Below are 16,535 nucleotides of genomic sequence, written 5' to 3' on the forward strand. Positions count from 1 at the left end.
CCTCCCTCATGCCCAAGGGGTCCCACAAGGAGGTGCTAGGTCCCCAGGCCCTGCCCCAGGGAACTGCTGCCTACAAGGTCCACAGGTAGAGCCAGCCAGGAACGCCCTTCATGCCACTGGCTATGGGTTGGAGGCTGCGAAACCAGGCACAGATTCAGAAAAGACCTGCCACAGGCTGCAAAGGGCTCCAGAGAGCTCCAGCCCCTCAGAGGGGCAGTGCTGTGGAGGGGGTGAGAAGGAAAAGCCAGCTCCTGGGAACTGCCCATCCAGAGTCTACATAATACCTAGGTGGCACGAGATAATGCCCTACTCCCCACCCCACCCTTCCACCATCACCCAAGACCTGAGCCCCTGGGAGCACCCCGTGAAGACAGGGGGATGTGCGGTAACTGTCCCCCAACTTTACACCCAGAGGCTAACCTACACTCAGAAGACCCCTCCGAGGCCGTGGCCAGAGTTTGGGGCAGGGGAGGGGAAGCGGGTGGATGGGAAGGCCAAGGAGACTCCCAGGAAAGCCACTCCAAGTGTCTGCAAGGCTTCATCGCCCACATCTAAGGCACGGGCTCCTGGCTTTGAGGACACAGGAAATTCGATGCCATGTGGGGAGGAGGGCACTGCAATGTGTTTAAGGCCAGGCCCCTTGATTTTCCAGATATTGGACGAATGATGGTTTCCCCAGTTGGCCCAGAGATGCCAGGGGAGACGGAATGCCAAAGCCTGTAGGAGGAGATTCAGAAATTTCAGAGAAAGAAGATGGACAACGAAAAACAAAAAAATACAAGAAGCCAAGTAGAGTCTGAGCCCCGCATTCCCAGCCTCCCCCACGGCCACAGGCAATCCCTGGAGACCTAGCTACAGGAGCAGTGGGGGCGGGCATGGGGGCGGGCATGGGGGCAGGCATGGGGGTGGGGGGTCTTGCTGTTTATGGTCCCAGCTGACATCGAGGTCATCTTCTTGTCCCTCTGTCTAAGTTTCTGGGCATTGGCAGGACTTTTAAAAACGACAACAAACTTGAAGTCTCTAGAACGTCTGCTGGGCCAGTCTAAACGGAGCCTTGGGGCTCTGCAGACCAAATTAAACAGCCTGAGCCCAGAAATGCCCCCAGGCGCCTGGGGGTGTCTAGGGGCCAACTGGTGGGTCTGTTTGGCTGGCAAGATGACAAATCCTCCCACTTCTGTGACTGTGTTCCAGAGAGTTCCGGACCCTTTGGTCTCATAAGCAACTCAGAGCCTCCAAATTTGGGAAAAACCAAGAGGGCTTTGGAAAGAAAGCCAGTGTTTGACCATTTTTCCTCAGTGGCTTTGTCAAGGGAGAGCACAGGAACTTGGTTTTTGGCTGGGTTTCTGGGACGAATCAAAAAAAAAAAAGGCAGGGGGAGGAGAGGGTGGCGGAACTGCCTGGGGCTCCAGCCTAGGCTATACACCAAGGAGACTTCAGAGGAACAGGCCAGCCCCATCCCCAGCACGGTGAGGGAGGGGCATTTGGCTGGCTGGCAAAGGGAAGAGATGGCAATAGTGAGGCCCTGAACTGGGTGGCTAAGCCTCATCCCCGAATGTGACCTCCCCTGATGCCTGGGCATGCAAGAAATAGGAGGTGGAGAAAAGAGGAGGAGAACCTAGTTCTGCTCTCCTGGCACCAGGATATCAGAGAACAAAGAAAGGAGGAGGAGACCCTAGCTCTGCTCTCCTGGCACCAGGATATCAGGGGACAGCTACCTCTCTCCCAACAGGCAGGCAGAGGCCACACGTCGCCAGGCTGAGAAGTCCCTGTGACTCCTACAGACAAGTGCACAATCTGCATATCTGCATTTCCCTGGGTGATGCCCGTCGTGTGTGGCCACCAAGTACACTCTCCACCACCAAGACAGCCAACGAGACCAGGTGGCCACTATGTACCAGGCACTGTGGTGACTGCCTGATACTGACCCCTGGGGACTCAGGCTCTGGTAAGTTTGTTTTTCCAGGCACCCAGTCCCCCCTCCACCTGCTGACACCCCGGGCCCAGTGTGGGGGTGTAGGGGTGCTCAGTGGATGGGTCCACAGGCTGGGCGAGCAGCAGGCAGCCTTGGCCCGTCAGCCCTTGGTCTTACCACTGGACAAGATGAGACTGTTCCAGCTGCCTGCCCAGCTCTGCACCACACTCACCTGGGCCCTTGCAGAGGCCTGCTGGGAGAGAATGTCCAGAGCAGTGGACACCACTCCCTGCGACACACACCCTGCCACAACTGCTTTTCAGGGAAAGGCTAGCCTGCAGAGCCAAAAGCAGGCTGCCAGCACCCCTGCTGTCCTCCAGCAAGTGCTCACCTCACTGTCAGCGCTTGGCCCTGCAGATGGGCATATGGTCCACCCATCTGTGACACTCCGGGGTGGGGGTGGGGGTAGAGGGTGACAGGGAAGACCAGGACAACCTCCCAGTAAGAGGAACCTGCAGCCAACATGACTCCAGCCTCCAGAGTGTCAGCCAGGCAGGAAAAGAGGGGTCCCATGGCTGCACCGGGGGCCTGGGTATCTGTTGGGCTCAGAGCGACCCCCAGGCGGGCCCTACAGGCACTGGTGTCTGCCGTGCTTTCCATAATTAGTGGTGACCGCGCTGTCCAGCCTCATTCACACAGTGGCATCACACAGGCTCTTGCCTGAGACCTCCCATCCCCAGACCTGTATGTTTAAGCATCCAAATCTACTGTCTTTTGCAAATGCCCCCTTTTCCCACCCAGATGCGACACCAGCAGCGACACCCACCACACCCCTAGGTGGCCGGCCCCGTGCTCAGCACCACGGGCTGCATCTCACTGAGTCCCCCGGCAACCCTCGAAGACAGCTGTTTCTAACCCCACTGTGCAGGCAGGGAAGCGGGCAAAGACACTGAAGAAATCTAAGCCGCCCAGCTTTCCCATGGCAGAGGGAGGGCAGCCTGGGCATCCCTACACTTCCGCGCCCCTCACTCCTCCAAAGCACTGCCCCTCTGGATGCAAACTCTGTCCACTAGCCCCATTCAAAACCTTCCTGGACAGCCACAGCCTGCAGAAATCGATTCCAGCCTGCGGTCACCCAGTCACTGCAGGGTCCCGGCGTTTACCTCCATCTGCCTCTTCCCGGACATCCAGCCCAGGTAACCCACAGCCCAGCTGCAAGGCTGATCACGGCGCATCTGCTGCCTGGTGCTGTGTCCGCCCCCCTCTAAATGAACCAGCTTGCAGTCAGGACAGCAGGTCTGTCTGGCCCTGGTTCTGAACTCAAAGAGCATCAAATCAGTGCTGCCAGGGGTTGTGGGACCCGTACAAGAGGCCTGCCCCCGCTCCCCGTGGCTCCTGCCTCCCACCACAAAAGCTCAAACTGCAGGGAGGCAGTATTCACAGGAGGCCTTGAGTCTTGGCTGAAAGGCAGGATTCATCACGCAAGAGGCCTATAGGCATTAATTAGGGACAGGTCTGCACCTATTACCAAGCAACGGGGCCTTTCTCTAGGGAGGAAAGAGGCACCTGAATCCAGCCAGGGCCAGCTCCCACGTCCCGGAGGTGTCGGGACTCTCAAGCAAGAAGGCACGTCCACATGGCCCTTCCCACCCAGAAGCCGGTCCCACAGCCTGCTCTGCCTCCAAGACACAGCTCTGGGGGTCCTCCCTGGGCGACAGTGGGGGCTCGGGAGAAGCTCGGATGCCACACAGCTCTGGGATCTCAGCACGTGGGTCCTGGGCCAGATTGTTTCAACAAACATCAAGGACTTTTGGATTTTTTCTCAGTGTGCAAATCTGGTTACAGCAAACACCGCTGAGCAATGCAGGCCAACAGCTGGCACTTGGAAAGGCTTTTGTTACACAAAGACCCAAGTTGTAATCGTGTTTGCGATAACAGACTTGGCCTGAATTCACGAAAGTGCATGCCGTCCGCCAGCCCCGTGCCTCCACCAACCAGAAGGGAGAAAGAGGAAACGGTCATCCCTCTTGTCACCCTATTACGGGCAGTGGCGGGTGCTGCAGTCGTCTGGAGGCCCATTTGTACGGTGGAAAAGTGGAAAATAAGATTCTAAAAATCTCATCGGCAAAATACAAAACATTCTCCTTGCTGCTACATAGGGGCCTTCACAGAGCCCTAAGACCTCGAAGCCCGGAGACCTGTCCTGAAGCGGGAGCAAAGGCGGGATGCGGGAAGTTTGAGTCCATGGAAGACACTGACACCCTCTCCATTCCTGGGAACGCTGAGCCTGACGGACGCCACTAGGACAGCAGAAGGACTGAATCCCCATGCAACTCATGGGCAAGGGAGCATAATGCCATGGTGCCCTCTGTCCCCAAGACGGGAGGGATGGGGAAGGCCCTGGGCAAAGGGGACAGGCAGGGAAGGAAAAGGTGAAGAGAAAGGTGCTCCCCAGGGAGGGGCTAGATGTGCCCAGGACATAGGACATGGGCAGAATTTTAACTCCCAGCACACACACAGGCCCACGGACGGCTTCCCGTCTACCTGCTCCTTGGGGGTGTGCTGTGCCAGCCTGGGCACCTACCCCTCTTTCCCCATGCCAGGTCACTTGCCCTCTACCCTGCATACTGCCACTAGTTCTAAACCTCCTACAGGATTCCAGGCCTAGACGTCTGCTCAATTGGAAAACTGCTCCCAGAGATGCCATGGCTCAGAGCTCGTCCTGCTTTGGGGGTGGCCCCTGGAGTCTCCACCCCTCAGCAACCCACATGGTGACAGGTACCCACATCCGTTGGCCTCAGGAACCGTGGGGCCACCATCCCAGTGCTGCGAGGAGCTGGCAGTTTCCTCCCCACACTTTCAGCCTACCTTGCAGGAACCAAGACACCAGGTGAGCCGCCCCGGGAAAGAGACCTGTGCTCCCGATGCACGGCTCCTGCGCCCATTCCCGGCTACTCCAGATGCTTCCGTGGACCAGCTGCACTCCCAGCGGGCATGCCTGGCCCTCCGCAGCCTGGCCCTCCGCAGCCTGGCCCATCTGATCTTCACAGGCAGGCCCCTCCTTATGCCCCAGCCCCCTCTCCAGCCAGCTCATTCCGGCCTCCCCCACTGCTGCCAGCTGCTGCTGGCCAGAAGGCTCTCCTTCCTCTCGAAACCCAATTCCTACTCTCCCTCAAGGTCCGCCTCCTCCATACTGACTTCTCCCCTGCTAGCTAGTGGCGACCTTTCTCCACCCTGATTTGGAAGCTGCCTGTTTGTATCACCCCCTGGCTGGGCTGAATCATACTCTCTCCTCCACCTCCTCCAATCATACCTTCCCCATGTCCATCTGTCCACCCAAGGTTGTCCATCTCCTGTATACACACCCCCACCCCCCAACTATACTCCAGGTTCCTTGGGCACCAGGGAGGGTCAACTTTCCATACCCCAGGTCAGCCCCCAAGCACACGCACACTCATGCACACACACACACTCTCTCACACCCATCCACTTGGGCCACCTGATGGCTCTAAGACCAGAATTCCCAGCAAAACCATTCAGGGTACACAAGGGGGAGACTGACACACACAGGGAACCAGCAGATCAAGGCCCCACCCCCAGAGACTGAGAAACCTTCCCCCAGAGCCAAAGGATTGTCAACTGCTGCACCAGGATGGTCTCAATGAGCCCATTGTCTCCGACTAAATTACAGGGTCACAAAACTGGCTTGGGAGGCAGCCGCAGAAGCAGCTCCAGATGGAGGTGCATGGGGGCGAGGGTGGAGTTATACCCAGAGACTCGAGGCAGGGGCACTAACAACTTTCGTGGTACAAATGGTGACAGCTGTACAACCAACACAACCCCAAACCCTGGCCTCCCCTCCCGCCACAGGGCTCCCATTGAGCCCCGAGAGTTCTTCCCCAGAAATCCCACCAGAGACCCAGCACTTCCGGTTAGGAACTGAGAGCAGAGACCTCGATCCCGCGGGCAGGGGGAGAGGCCCGCAGAACACAGGCCCTCTCTCCATAAGGGCTCACTGGAAAGTGGTCAGACCGGCTAAGTCGTGCCACTTGGACATTTGGGACAAGGGAGGCCCCTGGAGGAGCGATTGCAGGGAAGAGTTGCAAAGAGGCAGGGGCAGGGAGGCCACATTCACTCGGGGCCTGCAGGAGGCTCAACGGAACACAGTGGACCTAGAGAGACCCCCCGGTATGAGCATGTGCCCAAAGATGTCCAGATGAGGGGGTGTGGCGGTGGAGGGGAGGCGGGAACAGCAAACCCTCCCAGCTCTGTGGACCCAGACCTCCCCTCCCTCTGGGAAGCATAGATGCAAAGGGCTAGAGCCTGAAAAAGTGCTTCCACCACTAAGCTGACAAAGTAGGTATGATGTCTCCAGCTCACATTCTGCACAGCGCAAGCGGCCACTGGATCACAACCCCCTCCCGTCCTTTGCCGCCCCACACCCTCCTCAGGCCCAGCCCTGAAGAACAGCCACTGGCACTCTGCTTGGCATCCATCCAAGGTTCTGGTCCCCCAGGAGGCCCCGCCTCCCCCACCCAGATGGGGCTGACCCCAGGTGGGCCGTGTGGGCAGCTGGGCTCAGGACACCCAGATGCCAGCCCTGGTTCTGGCCATGGAGCGGTGAGGACCTCAGGCTGGTCACGTCCCAGCTTGGCCTGACACCTGGACAGTTGCTCATTTCAACAGACTTTCTCCCTCCCGGCCCACCAGAGGGCTCTGCCCAAGTCGGCGTAGGAGCCCCTCAGAGGGGCGGGGGCTCCAGGTCCTGGCAAAGGCAGGCCCGCCCCTCAGAAGCCCTGCCCCAGAGCGCTGGAGACCATTGTGTGAGCTTCCCCTCTGCCTGCCGTATTTAGTCCCGCGGACGCAGGACGCAGAGCCCCAGCACCGGGAGTCACGAGGACGCAGGAAAGCGCACGCACTCACAGGCTCAGGGACGCGGACGCCAGACCCGGGCTTGGACGGAGCAGCCCCGCAAGTCCCAACATACTTTGTAAACCCCGAAGACAGGAGAGAGCCAAAATGCGCTCTCTGCCCGCACGCAGGCCCCTTCTGCCCCCCACAGCCCGATTCTGGGAGGCGGATGAGGATGTCCCCCAGGCCTGGAAATGGGCCATGGGACATCCCACTCTGGACCTGCCATGGCCTGGACTGTGTCCGTTCGGTGCTCCCGGCCCACGGGCTGCACAAATTGGCGGCCCCAAAACTGGCGGCGTGGGGGAGGGGAGGGCTGTCCGCCCGAGCAGGACGCGGCTGTCCACTCGGTCGGAGGTGAGGAACGACCTCCCTATCCTGTTGCCGGGTCCAAGCGGGGCTTGAGAGCCGCCGGGGAGAGTAGAAGGGAGGGGGCCGATGGATTTCCCAGAGTGAAACTGTGCGCCCTGGAGAGTTCTGAGGCAGCCCCGCGAGCCCTCGAGGAGGTTGCTGTCGCTCGGCAAACACAAACAACAATAAAAGGAAGGAAACCCAGGCGGCAGTGCGCAGAACGAGCGCAGGGTCCTGTGAGGGCGCGCGGGGTCCCCGCGGGTCCCCCAACAGGGTCCCCCACGTAGGCGACGCGGGTACAGGGCCAGGGGCGAGCGGCGCTCTCGACAGGAGGGCGCCTGGATTGGGGGTCGCGCCTGCCCTCGGCGCACCTCCGTCCCGCGCCAGGCCCACCCGTAGGGTCCTCTCCAGCACTCTCGCGGCCGCAGCAGCCAGCCCAGCACCCACCTTCGAAGTCCGAAATGATCCCGTCCAGCTGCGCGTTGACTGCAGGGTCCGACATGGTGGCTGGTGGGCAACGGGTCGCGCGGAGGGCAGCTGCGAGGAAGCGCCCCCAGCGGGGCCCGGGCCCTGCGCGCTGGCTGGGGCGCCGCGCCCGCGCTCCTGCAGTGCAGAGCTCGCTGCCGGAGGAGCCCCTTGGCCCCCAGGCTCGGCTGAATGAATGGGGGAGGAAGGCGGGCGCCGGCCCCTCCCCGCGCTCTGCGCCCCCGCCCCGCCCCCGCCTCCCGGGCGGATCAGGTTCCCGCACCCGCGCCGGCCTCCCAGTCTCGCACTGGCTGCTCCGCCCGCCTGTCAAGGCCGGGCCTGGGGGACTGGGGCCTGAGCAGCCGCTGGGGGACAGTCCTGGGCACACGACCGGAGCGCCCCCCTTCTCCCCGCCTGGCCCGCGCCCAGGGGACGGCGAGAGACGCGGCCTCGGCCCCTCCCCCCAGGCGCCCCGCTGTGGCCAGATGTGGGCGGATGTGGAGGCCGGGCTGTGGCGAGGGGGGCGGGCGCCCAGAGGGGAAGAGATTCCTCCCCTTCCCCGGGCGCAGGGTCCTTCTGCAGGAGGCTGTATTTGGGCAGCCAAACAAAGTTCGCTGTCACCGCCGCCGCCGCCGCTGCGCCTGCAAGGGTTAAGCGGCGGCGCACGCGGCTGGCAGGCAGGATCCCAGCCTGTGGGCTCAAGAGCCCAGGGGCTCAGGGCGAACACGCGAGTCCCATGGCACCAGCGAGAGGCCACCAACTCGCACCCACCGAGGGCACCCCTGCAGCTAACACCCCCACCACGACCACCACCCCGGGGGCCACTGCTGCACCCTCGTGGGTGGGCCCTGGAGAAGGCACTGTCCGGGAGAAGGGGCACAGGGCGGGGATGGAACACGGCTGTCAGAGAAGCCAGGGACAGGCGCCGCCTCCCTCCACAATAAGGGCCTCCTGAGAGCAGGAAGTAGACCTAGTCAGGAGCAGAGGTTTCCGAAGGTGTGAAGGAAGGAGCTAGGCAGTGAGTGAGCAGAAAGGGAGCTGCCCCGGGGGCTTCTCCCTCCCGTCTGGGCCCTAACCTGAAGCCTAGCCTTCCCTCCAGGCCACCGTCTCTACCATTAAACTGTATTACCCACAAGGCAGGCAGGGCCGAGTGGCTGGGGTAGACCTGGGGACCTGGGTTAGACACAGAACTTGAGAAGCAACAGGCTCTCATCCTCAAGAAGGGCCCTCCAGGTGTGTCACCTACAACAGAGAGAGGCGCTTCTTCCACTCGCCTTGGAAAGCCAGAAACCCTCTTCTGCATGCTCTTCCTGCCACCCCGTACCTTAGACCCTCGGCCTCTGCCCAGAGTCAGGGGCCATGTGAGAATTCACAGCACAGAACACCACCACCACCCCGCAGCAGCAGGCGCAAACGCTACAACTGCGCTCCAGTCCCTTGAGTGTGTGGCCTCGGAGTGCCTGAGAGCTCATCCTGGGTCTAGGGTCGCTCGCTGCGCGCTTGCACCTCCCCACCCACTCTGAAATATCCCAAATGTGCAGGAGTGCTGAGACTCCCCAGCCATTCTGGAGAGGTGGGGCGCGGGGGGGGTTCTCTTGCGGAAAATGTTCTAGGTTTGGGTGGCTTTTTAAGTAGATGAAATCAAGTCCTTCCTTTTTAAGAAAAGCAGTCACTCCCTCCCTCATGCTTTGGATATTTTGAACTATTTTCAACCAAGTGAGTTTGTGGACATGGGAATTGCAAAACCACAGACATTTCAGATGCGTGCACACCCTCGTCTGCCTGGGAGCCCGGGTTTCAGAAATGGAGCCATTGCTGCCATTAATAGCACCCCGTATCTTCCATGCCAGGCCAGGGTATTTCTTGTCTGAACTCCAGCACCTGGGCCTATCGGATAGTCCAGCCCCTACTGGGTCATCTGTCCACGCCGCATTTGGGGATTTGGGGGTCCAGTACCTAAGAAACTCAGTCCAACAACACAGCCCCCTGGGAAGATGCCAGGTCCGGCACAACAGCCATCCTAAGCCACAGCATTATTCTCTCGTGTTTTTCTAAAAAGCACCTAGTGAGTGTGGACACACCCATGCAATTGTTCTCTCCCAGGGCTGGCATGGAGTTCCACCAGATTAGCACATGGTCAGCCAATTGTACATTCTCCGTCTCCACGCACAGTGCAGCAAACATATTTAGTTCCCTGGGGAGCCCTGCCAGGGTGCACGCCTCACCAAAATGGGAACCCAAGGGACAATGGCAGGAGGGCAGCCAGAAAGTGCCGGTGCCTGCATGACTGTGCTCAGAGCCCACCGGCTCCAGCCCCAGCCCCAGCCGCTGCCCCTTCAATGTAATCACTCAGAGCCACATGACCAGGCCTAGAAACCTCCAGGTAAAGAGGTTCCCCAAGCTCTGTCAGGAAACCCAAATCGAGGCTTGGCCACACTCCCAGCCAGGAAGTTCACCCTCATATCTAACCAACTGCTCTAATTGTACATCATTTATTTCCTTTTTTTTCCCTGTCCTCAGAGGAGATGGGAAACAGCTGGGCACCACCCTTCAAGTCATAATTACCTTTTCCAAATTCGAGGACAATCCAGTTGCTCCTTGGCCTTCTCTTTCTCAGCTTAAATCATCTTTCTCTAGCCCTTTAATCATATTCCGGGCTGTCCTTTGATCATAGCTAAGGGCTGGGTCCAGTCTGAGGCTCCAGGATTTTAATGAGGCCTGATTGCTACAGGGTAGTGAGGAGGCCCCCACCCCTCTTTCCTAGGGCCTCGGGGCCTAGACACACAGTCCCAGAAGGGGCACTGGGCAGAGAGGATGCACGTCGGCAGCAGAGAGGAAACTGAGCTGAAATTTGGCAAGAACAAAAGAACTGTAAAGGCCTATGCATCCAGCAAGGTGCATTCTTCCAAGGTCACAAGAGAAGGCAAGACCGACTGCAGCCCTGGCCAAAGGGACCGCCCGCGTCTTCAGTGCACAAACAGACCTATAGTGGGCTGAATGATGAATCCCCCAAAACAAAGATCTACCCACCTGGAACCTCAAATTTGACCTGATTCTGTTTAAGGGTTTCTGCAGAAAGAATTTAGGCAAGGATCTCAAAATAAGATCATCCTGGATTAAGGTGGGCCGTAAATTCAATGCTATGTCCTTCTAAGAGACAGAAAAGAAAGTACAGACACAGAAAAAGGCCTTGTGAAGACAGAGGCAGAGACTGGAGTGATGCAGCCGCAGGCCAAGGAACACCTGGGGCCATCAGAAGCTGGAAGAGGCAGGGAAAAGTTTTCCCCTGGAGCCTTCAGAGGACGCTGGCCCTGCTGACACCTTGATTTCAGACTTCTGGCCTCCAGAACTGTGAGAGGACACGTTCCCGTTGCCATAAGCCACCCCGTTTTGACAGTTGTTACAGCGGCCAGGAGAAACTCATGCCTTAGTTCCCATCTGCATCATGCCTTGAGGTCAAAGCTTCATACAGCAAAGACGTCTAAGCAATCACAAACCTCCTGTGGGTAGCCCACCCGTCCGGCAAGTCACTGTCCCGAGGGAAAGGGGATGGGGACAGGCAAGAGAGCCATAGGAAGCCCCTGCGGGCCTTTCTGGAAACGGGAAGGAGCAGGTCTGGAGAGAAACCCCACGGGTCAGGCCCCGGAGAAATAAAGCTTGCAAAGCGTGGGAACGGAGTGGGGAGGAAATCCACGAGGAAGCAGCGTTTGGCGCACACATCCATATCTGTGACCGCCCTCCAGGCACAGCCTCCATGGAGAAGCTCCGCTGGCAGGGAAGCGATGAAGCAAAAGGGGCTCGGGGAGCGGAGGAAGGTGGGGGGCTCTCTCCCAGCAACAACAAGGCTCCAGACGGGACACCCCATTAGGTGGCGGGCTGTGTCCTCACAGACGGAGACTTCCCAAGGGCAGGGCCCAGACGGTCCTGTCTCTGTGTGGCCTGACACAAAGTAGGCCTCCCTGAGCTGCCGAGCCCTGGGTCCATCAGTGGCAGGGCCTTCCACAGCCCCTCAAGTTCCCACAGCCCCTCATCTTAGGAAACGGCACTACCACCCACCTAGTTGGTCAAGCGAAGTCTCTGGGCACCATTGTTGACTCCTCTCTTTCCCTCACCCTCAGTATCCAAACCATGGTGCGTTTCTACCTCCAGTCTATCTGCGAATCAGTCTAAGCCTCCCTCCTCCAGGGGGGTGCCAGCTAACAGTCAACAACTGGCCACCTGGGACCTGCAAAAGCAACAACACTCGATTTCAATTTCCCGATTTGTAGCACTTGCCTATTCCTGCGATGTCAGTATTTCTGCCTTGGCCAATTTCTTACTTTTCTTTTCTTTTCTTTTTTTTTTTTTTTTTTTTTTGATACAGAGTCTTGCTCTGTCACCCAGTCTGGAGTGCAGTCGGGCAATCTCGGTTCACTGCAAACTCCGCCTCCCAGGTTCAAGTGATTCTCCTGCCTCAGCCTCCCAAGTAGCTGGGACAACAGGCACCTGCCACCACTCCTGGCTAATTTTTGTATTTTTAGTAGAGATGGGGATTCACCATGTTGGCCAGGTTGGGTTCGAACTCCTGACCTCAGGTGATCTGCCTGCCTTGGCCTCCCAAAGTGCTGGGATTACAGGCATGAGCCATCGTGCCCAGCCGGCCAATTTCAAGTTATTTGTATAACATCATTGGAGGTGAGACTGGGAAGAGATATTTAGTTACCACCAATATAGTGCTTCCATCATACAAATACAGCCTCAAGAACATAACTGCAACAGGACAAACAATAGTTAAATGTTGCAAAAAACCTAAGAGGTGATGAAAGGTGTGTATTTATTATCTTTTGTTTTAAATATAATCACTTATAAGTAATTTTTTAATTTTTTGCTTAATTTTTCTTCATAACTTGTAATTTAATTCATATTGTATAAATCTATCATTTTTCTAATAAAGCAATATGTTTTTCTAATAGAGCAATGCATTTTTACTATGATAAAATATATGTAATATAAAATTTACCATTTTAGGCCAGTCATCATGGCTCACACCTGTAAACCCAGCACTTTGGAAGGCTGAGGTGGGAGGATCACCTGAGGTCAGGAGTTCGAGACTAGCCTGGCCAACATGGTAAAACCCAGTCTCTGCTAAAACCCCGTCTCTCCAAAAATCAGCCAGGCGTGGTGGCAAACGCCTATAATCCCAGCTATCTGGGAGGCTGAGGCACGAGAATCGCTTGAACCCAGGAGGCAGAGGTTGCACTGAGCCAAGATCACGTCACTGCACTCCAGCCTGGGTGACAGGGCAAGACTCTGTCTAAAAAACAACAACAACAAAATATTTACCATTTTAACCATGTTTAAGTTTACACGTCCAGTGACATTAAGTACATTCACATTGTACACCCATCAACACCATCCACCTCCAAAACTTTCTCCAACTTCCCAAACTGAAACTGTGTCCCCATTAAACAGTAACTCCCCATCCTTCCTTCTTCCCCTGGCTGCTGGCAACCACCATTCCAGTTTCTCTATGAATTTGACTTCATGTAAGTGAAATCACACAACATTTGTCCTTGTGAGACAGGCTTACTGAGCACGAGGTCTTCAAGGTTCATTATTCAAGGTTCACATGTAGTATGTGACAGAATTCCATTCTTTCTGAAGGCTGAATGATATTCCACTGTGTGTACACACACTTTGTACCTCCATTGCTTCCACATTTGAGCAATTGAGAATAAAGCTGCTACAAACATGAGTGTGTAAATATTTGTTCAAGTCCTTGCTTTTATTTATTATTATTATTATTATTATTATTATTATTATTATTATTTTAGACGGTCTCACTCTGTCGCCCAGGCTGGAGTGCAGTGGAGTGATCTCGGCTCACTGCAACCTCCATCTCCTGTGTTGGAGCAATTCTCCTGCCTCAGCCTCCCGAGTAGCTGGGATTACAGGCACCAACTACCATGCCTGGCTAATTTTTGTTTTTTAGTAGAGATAGGGTTTCACAGTGTTGGCCAGGGTAGTCTCGAACTCCTGGCCTCAAGTGATCTATCCTCCTCGGCCTCCCAAAGTGCTGGGATTACAGACGTGAGCCATCGCGCCCAGCTGTCACTTTAGTCTTAAACATCACAGCAACTCTCTCAGTGTCCCGTGAGACCCCTTGAGACAGTGGCTTTAGGGACTCCACACACACCTGTTCACTCCTGTGCAGTGACAAAGTGCAGTTTTCTTTGCAGAATGGCAGAGTCAGGAGACTCCTGATGGGGCATGAACCCAAAGGGGCAGAGGAGACGTTCAGAACACACATGGACTCTTCATGTGCGTTCTGCCAGCCACCAGGCAGACCTGCCCCAGCCTCGACGTGCCCAGGATCATGGACAGTGCGTGGTTTCCACCAAGGCCAAGCCCCTGGAACCCCTTCTCCCTTTACATCAGCTGTACTGGGAGCAGCTACCAGGCTGTGGACCACTAAGGCTCTTTCAGGCTACCTGAGTTTGAATTTCCCCATTCAGCCTGACTGTGACCCGGTATGCGGCTACCACAACCCATCACACCCTCTGCCTGGCCGATTCAATGCAACCATAAGGTTTCACTCAAAGAAGCACATGACCAATCTGTTCCCCAGACTTCCCAGTGATCCCCCCAGCCTGCTTTGTGCAGAACATTTACAGCAAAACCTCACCACAGCGGCCTGAGCTCTTATCTCCAAGGCAGGGGACTTTTTAAACAAAGTATTAGTGTTCTAAATTCATGCTCTCCCAAGGAGGCTCCTGGCCTTCAGCACAGCAAACAGTCTGCTCCATGGCTCCCCGGTCCCCACCCCCACCTCATCCGAGCTACCCACTCCAGCACTTGGGACTGAATCAGCTTGGAGTTCCCCAGCCCTGCTGCCTGCTGGCTCTGATGATAGGACCAGAGAGTGCAGCACTGCCTGGACCTCCTGTTGCTACATTTTACTGCAATAATATCCAACCTGATGGAACCCTGGGAGCAAGTGGTGGGGGCGGGGGGGGTGGTGGTCAGGGGCTGCACACACAGAGGACAGAAGGACTGAAGGACTGGGTGGGAATTATGACCCCTCCAAGATGATCCCTCACCATTAGAACCCTGGCTGTGCCTCCTGAACAGTGTTTGTTTATTTGCACATCCGGCGAGCTTTTCGATTAGCAAATTCAGATGCCTGGGAGTCCACCAGTGGCTATGCTGAGGTATAACCCAGACATGATGGCTCATGTCTTCTTCCTGATCATTCTCTCTTCACACAGTCCCGTGACCAGAGGGTTCCTCCTACTCCTGTTCCTACTCCAGCCCCACAAGACGGTCTTGAAATGGCTCAAGTCTCCAACTTCCTAGCACTGTCTGAGAATGGAGTACAGAAATGAGATGGGGACACAGTATCCCATGGACACCAGTGATGGAAAAAAACCCTCTGACCCTTCCGGGAGCTCTGCAAAGTCACACTCGGGGACAAGAAGGAGTGGCCAGCCTGGCACCGACCCAGCCTCAAAGCAGCCAGTGACTAAGGCACACAGCTGGTACCTCCTCACCCCCAGGGTGCCAGGAGGCTTGGCTAGAACATGTGCCAGCCAAGAGAAACAGGCTGTCCCTGGGGCCTTGGTGTCCTGGCCTCCCTACTGTTTTTCTCAAGGAGGCACCCTGCTCTGTGGGGTCTGAGGCTGGAGGCAACTTGCCACCGATGCAGTGCAGGGACGACGGCTGAGTCACCAGCCTGCCCTAGTTCCACGTCAGCAGGAACAACAGGGACTCAAGCAGAGAAGAAAGCATTTATTTTTAAAGTCACCACAGTGACTGGGGCGACATCATCCCCAGGGAGCCCTCCTCCCTGCTGGCCGTCTGTGGACGGTGGCTCCGTGTTCTAACAACGCCTCTGTCCATCCCATAAGACCCAGCAGGTGGAAGGAAAGAGGGTGGAGGTTGGGAGTGGCGGCCAGGCAACCCGGGAAGGGCAGGGAGCAGGAACATGCCCTCCCTCTTCTGCACCCGCTCAGAAGGCTCCACAGGGCCTATCCTGCCATCCACAACCCCAGGGGATCCTCCCTCAATGCCTGCCCCATAAATGCTCATCCACCCTACACTTGAACACCTCCAGTTACAGGGAGCTCAGTACCTACCTATGCCACTCATTCTATCTTTAGCTGTTCAAAACAGAGAAAAGAGAGAAAGAAAAGATAGGAAAGACAGAGAAGGGGGGGAGAGAGAGAGAGAGAGGAAAGAAAGAGGAAAGAATAAGGAAGGAAAGAAAAAGGAAGGGAAGGGAAGGGAGGGAAGGAAGAAAGGAAGGGAAGAAAGAGAGAAAGAGAGAGGAACAAACAAGGTGGGCTTCATGGAGCAGAGCCTCAATAAGGGAGCAAAATACATCTGCAGTCAGGCTGTAGATGGATTTCTACAGGAGCACATATCCACTATACTCTTCCTGGAACAGAAAAGTAGAAAGAAGACGTGGCGGTGTGGGTGGGTGGCAGCTCTTTCTGGGGGCCTGGAATTTGGGGCATCAGCGCCCTTGGTTTTGAGAAGGAGACTAAGATCACCAGTATCCACAGTGGAGACCGAACCCCATAAGGGCTGGGGACATCATCTCTTCTGTGTCTCTAACAAAGACCCGATGCTCTGACTAGGGGAGCCTGTGGAAGAAGGAACAAAACTGGCTCTGGGGCCCTTTAGAGAACAGGTTTTCCATCCAGTGGCGGCTGTGAATAAATTTCTGGAGCCAGCCTCAGCGGCCTGGGCCTGCACAGCTGAGACTGTCCCTGGAGGCTGAGTGGAAGTGGGGAGCCTCCAGGCACAGCTGGGCTCTGCTCCCTACCTCAACCAGCAGCCCCAGGACTTCTGGGTGCTCCAGAGCTTTCTCCAGAGGGCAAATCCAGAGTATGAGGGAGGAGGGAGATGCTCGGGA

General features: G+C 56.7%; 3 protein-coding genes across 8 annotated transcripts in view; 2 read left to right on the forward strand and 1 right to left on the reverse strand.

Annotated features, from left to right (window-relative positions):
- Nucleotides 1-16,535, forward strand: part of MXRA7 (matrix remodeling associated 7) — a 1,130,960-nt gene that overhangs the window by 446,872 nt on the left and 667,553 nt on the right. The gene's annotated exons all lie outside the window — the stretch shown is intronic.
- Nucleotides 1-16,535, forward strand: part of JMJD6 (jumonji domain containing 6, arginine demethylase and lysine hydroxylase) — a 1,042,475-nt gene that overhangs the window by 397,147 nt on the left and 628,793 nt on the right. The gene's annotated exons all lie outside the window — the stretch shown is intronic.
- Nucleotides 1-16,535, reverse strand: part of SEPTIN9 (septin 9) — a 214,791-nt gene that overhangs the window by 118,816 nt on the left and 79,440 nt on the right. Inside the window, exon 1 of one of the 4 annotated variants that reach the window (XM_050764270.1) lies at nucleotides 7,622-7,978. The exons of 2 other annotated variants lie outside the window; for them this stretch is intronic. In XM_050764270.1, the coding sequence (XP_050620227.1) occupies nucleotides 7,622-7,676 (55 nt within the window). In that variant the 5' untranslated portion in view covers nucleotides 7,677-7,978. Of the gene's footprint in view, nucleotides 1-4,780; nucleotides 5,269-7,621; nucleotides 7,979-16,535 lie in introns of those variants that run through there. One more of the 4 variants, XM_050764268.1, reaches the window with a different exon arrangement.

The sequence above is a fragment of the Macaca thibetana genome, chromosome 16 (assembly GCF_024542745.1).
Source record: "Macaca thibetana thibetana isolate TM-01 chromosome 16, ASM2454274v1, whole genome shotgun sequence".
In the NCBI taxonomy this organism is placed as follows: Eukaryota; Metazoa; Chordata; class Mammalia; order Primates; family Cercopithecidae; genus Macaca; species Macaca thibetana.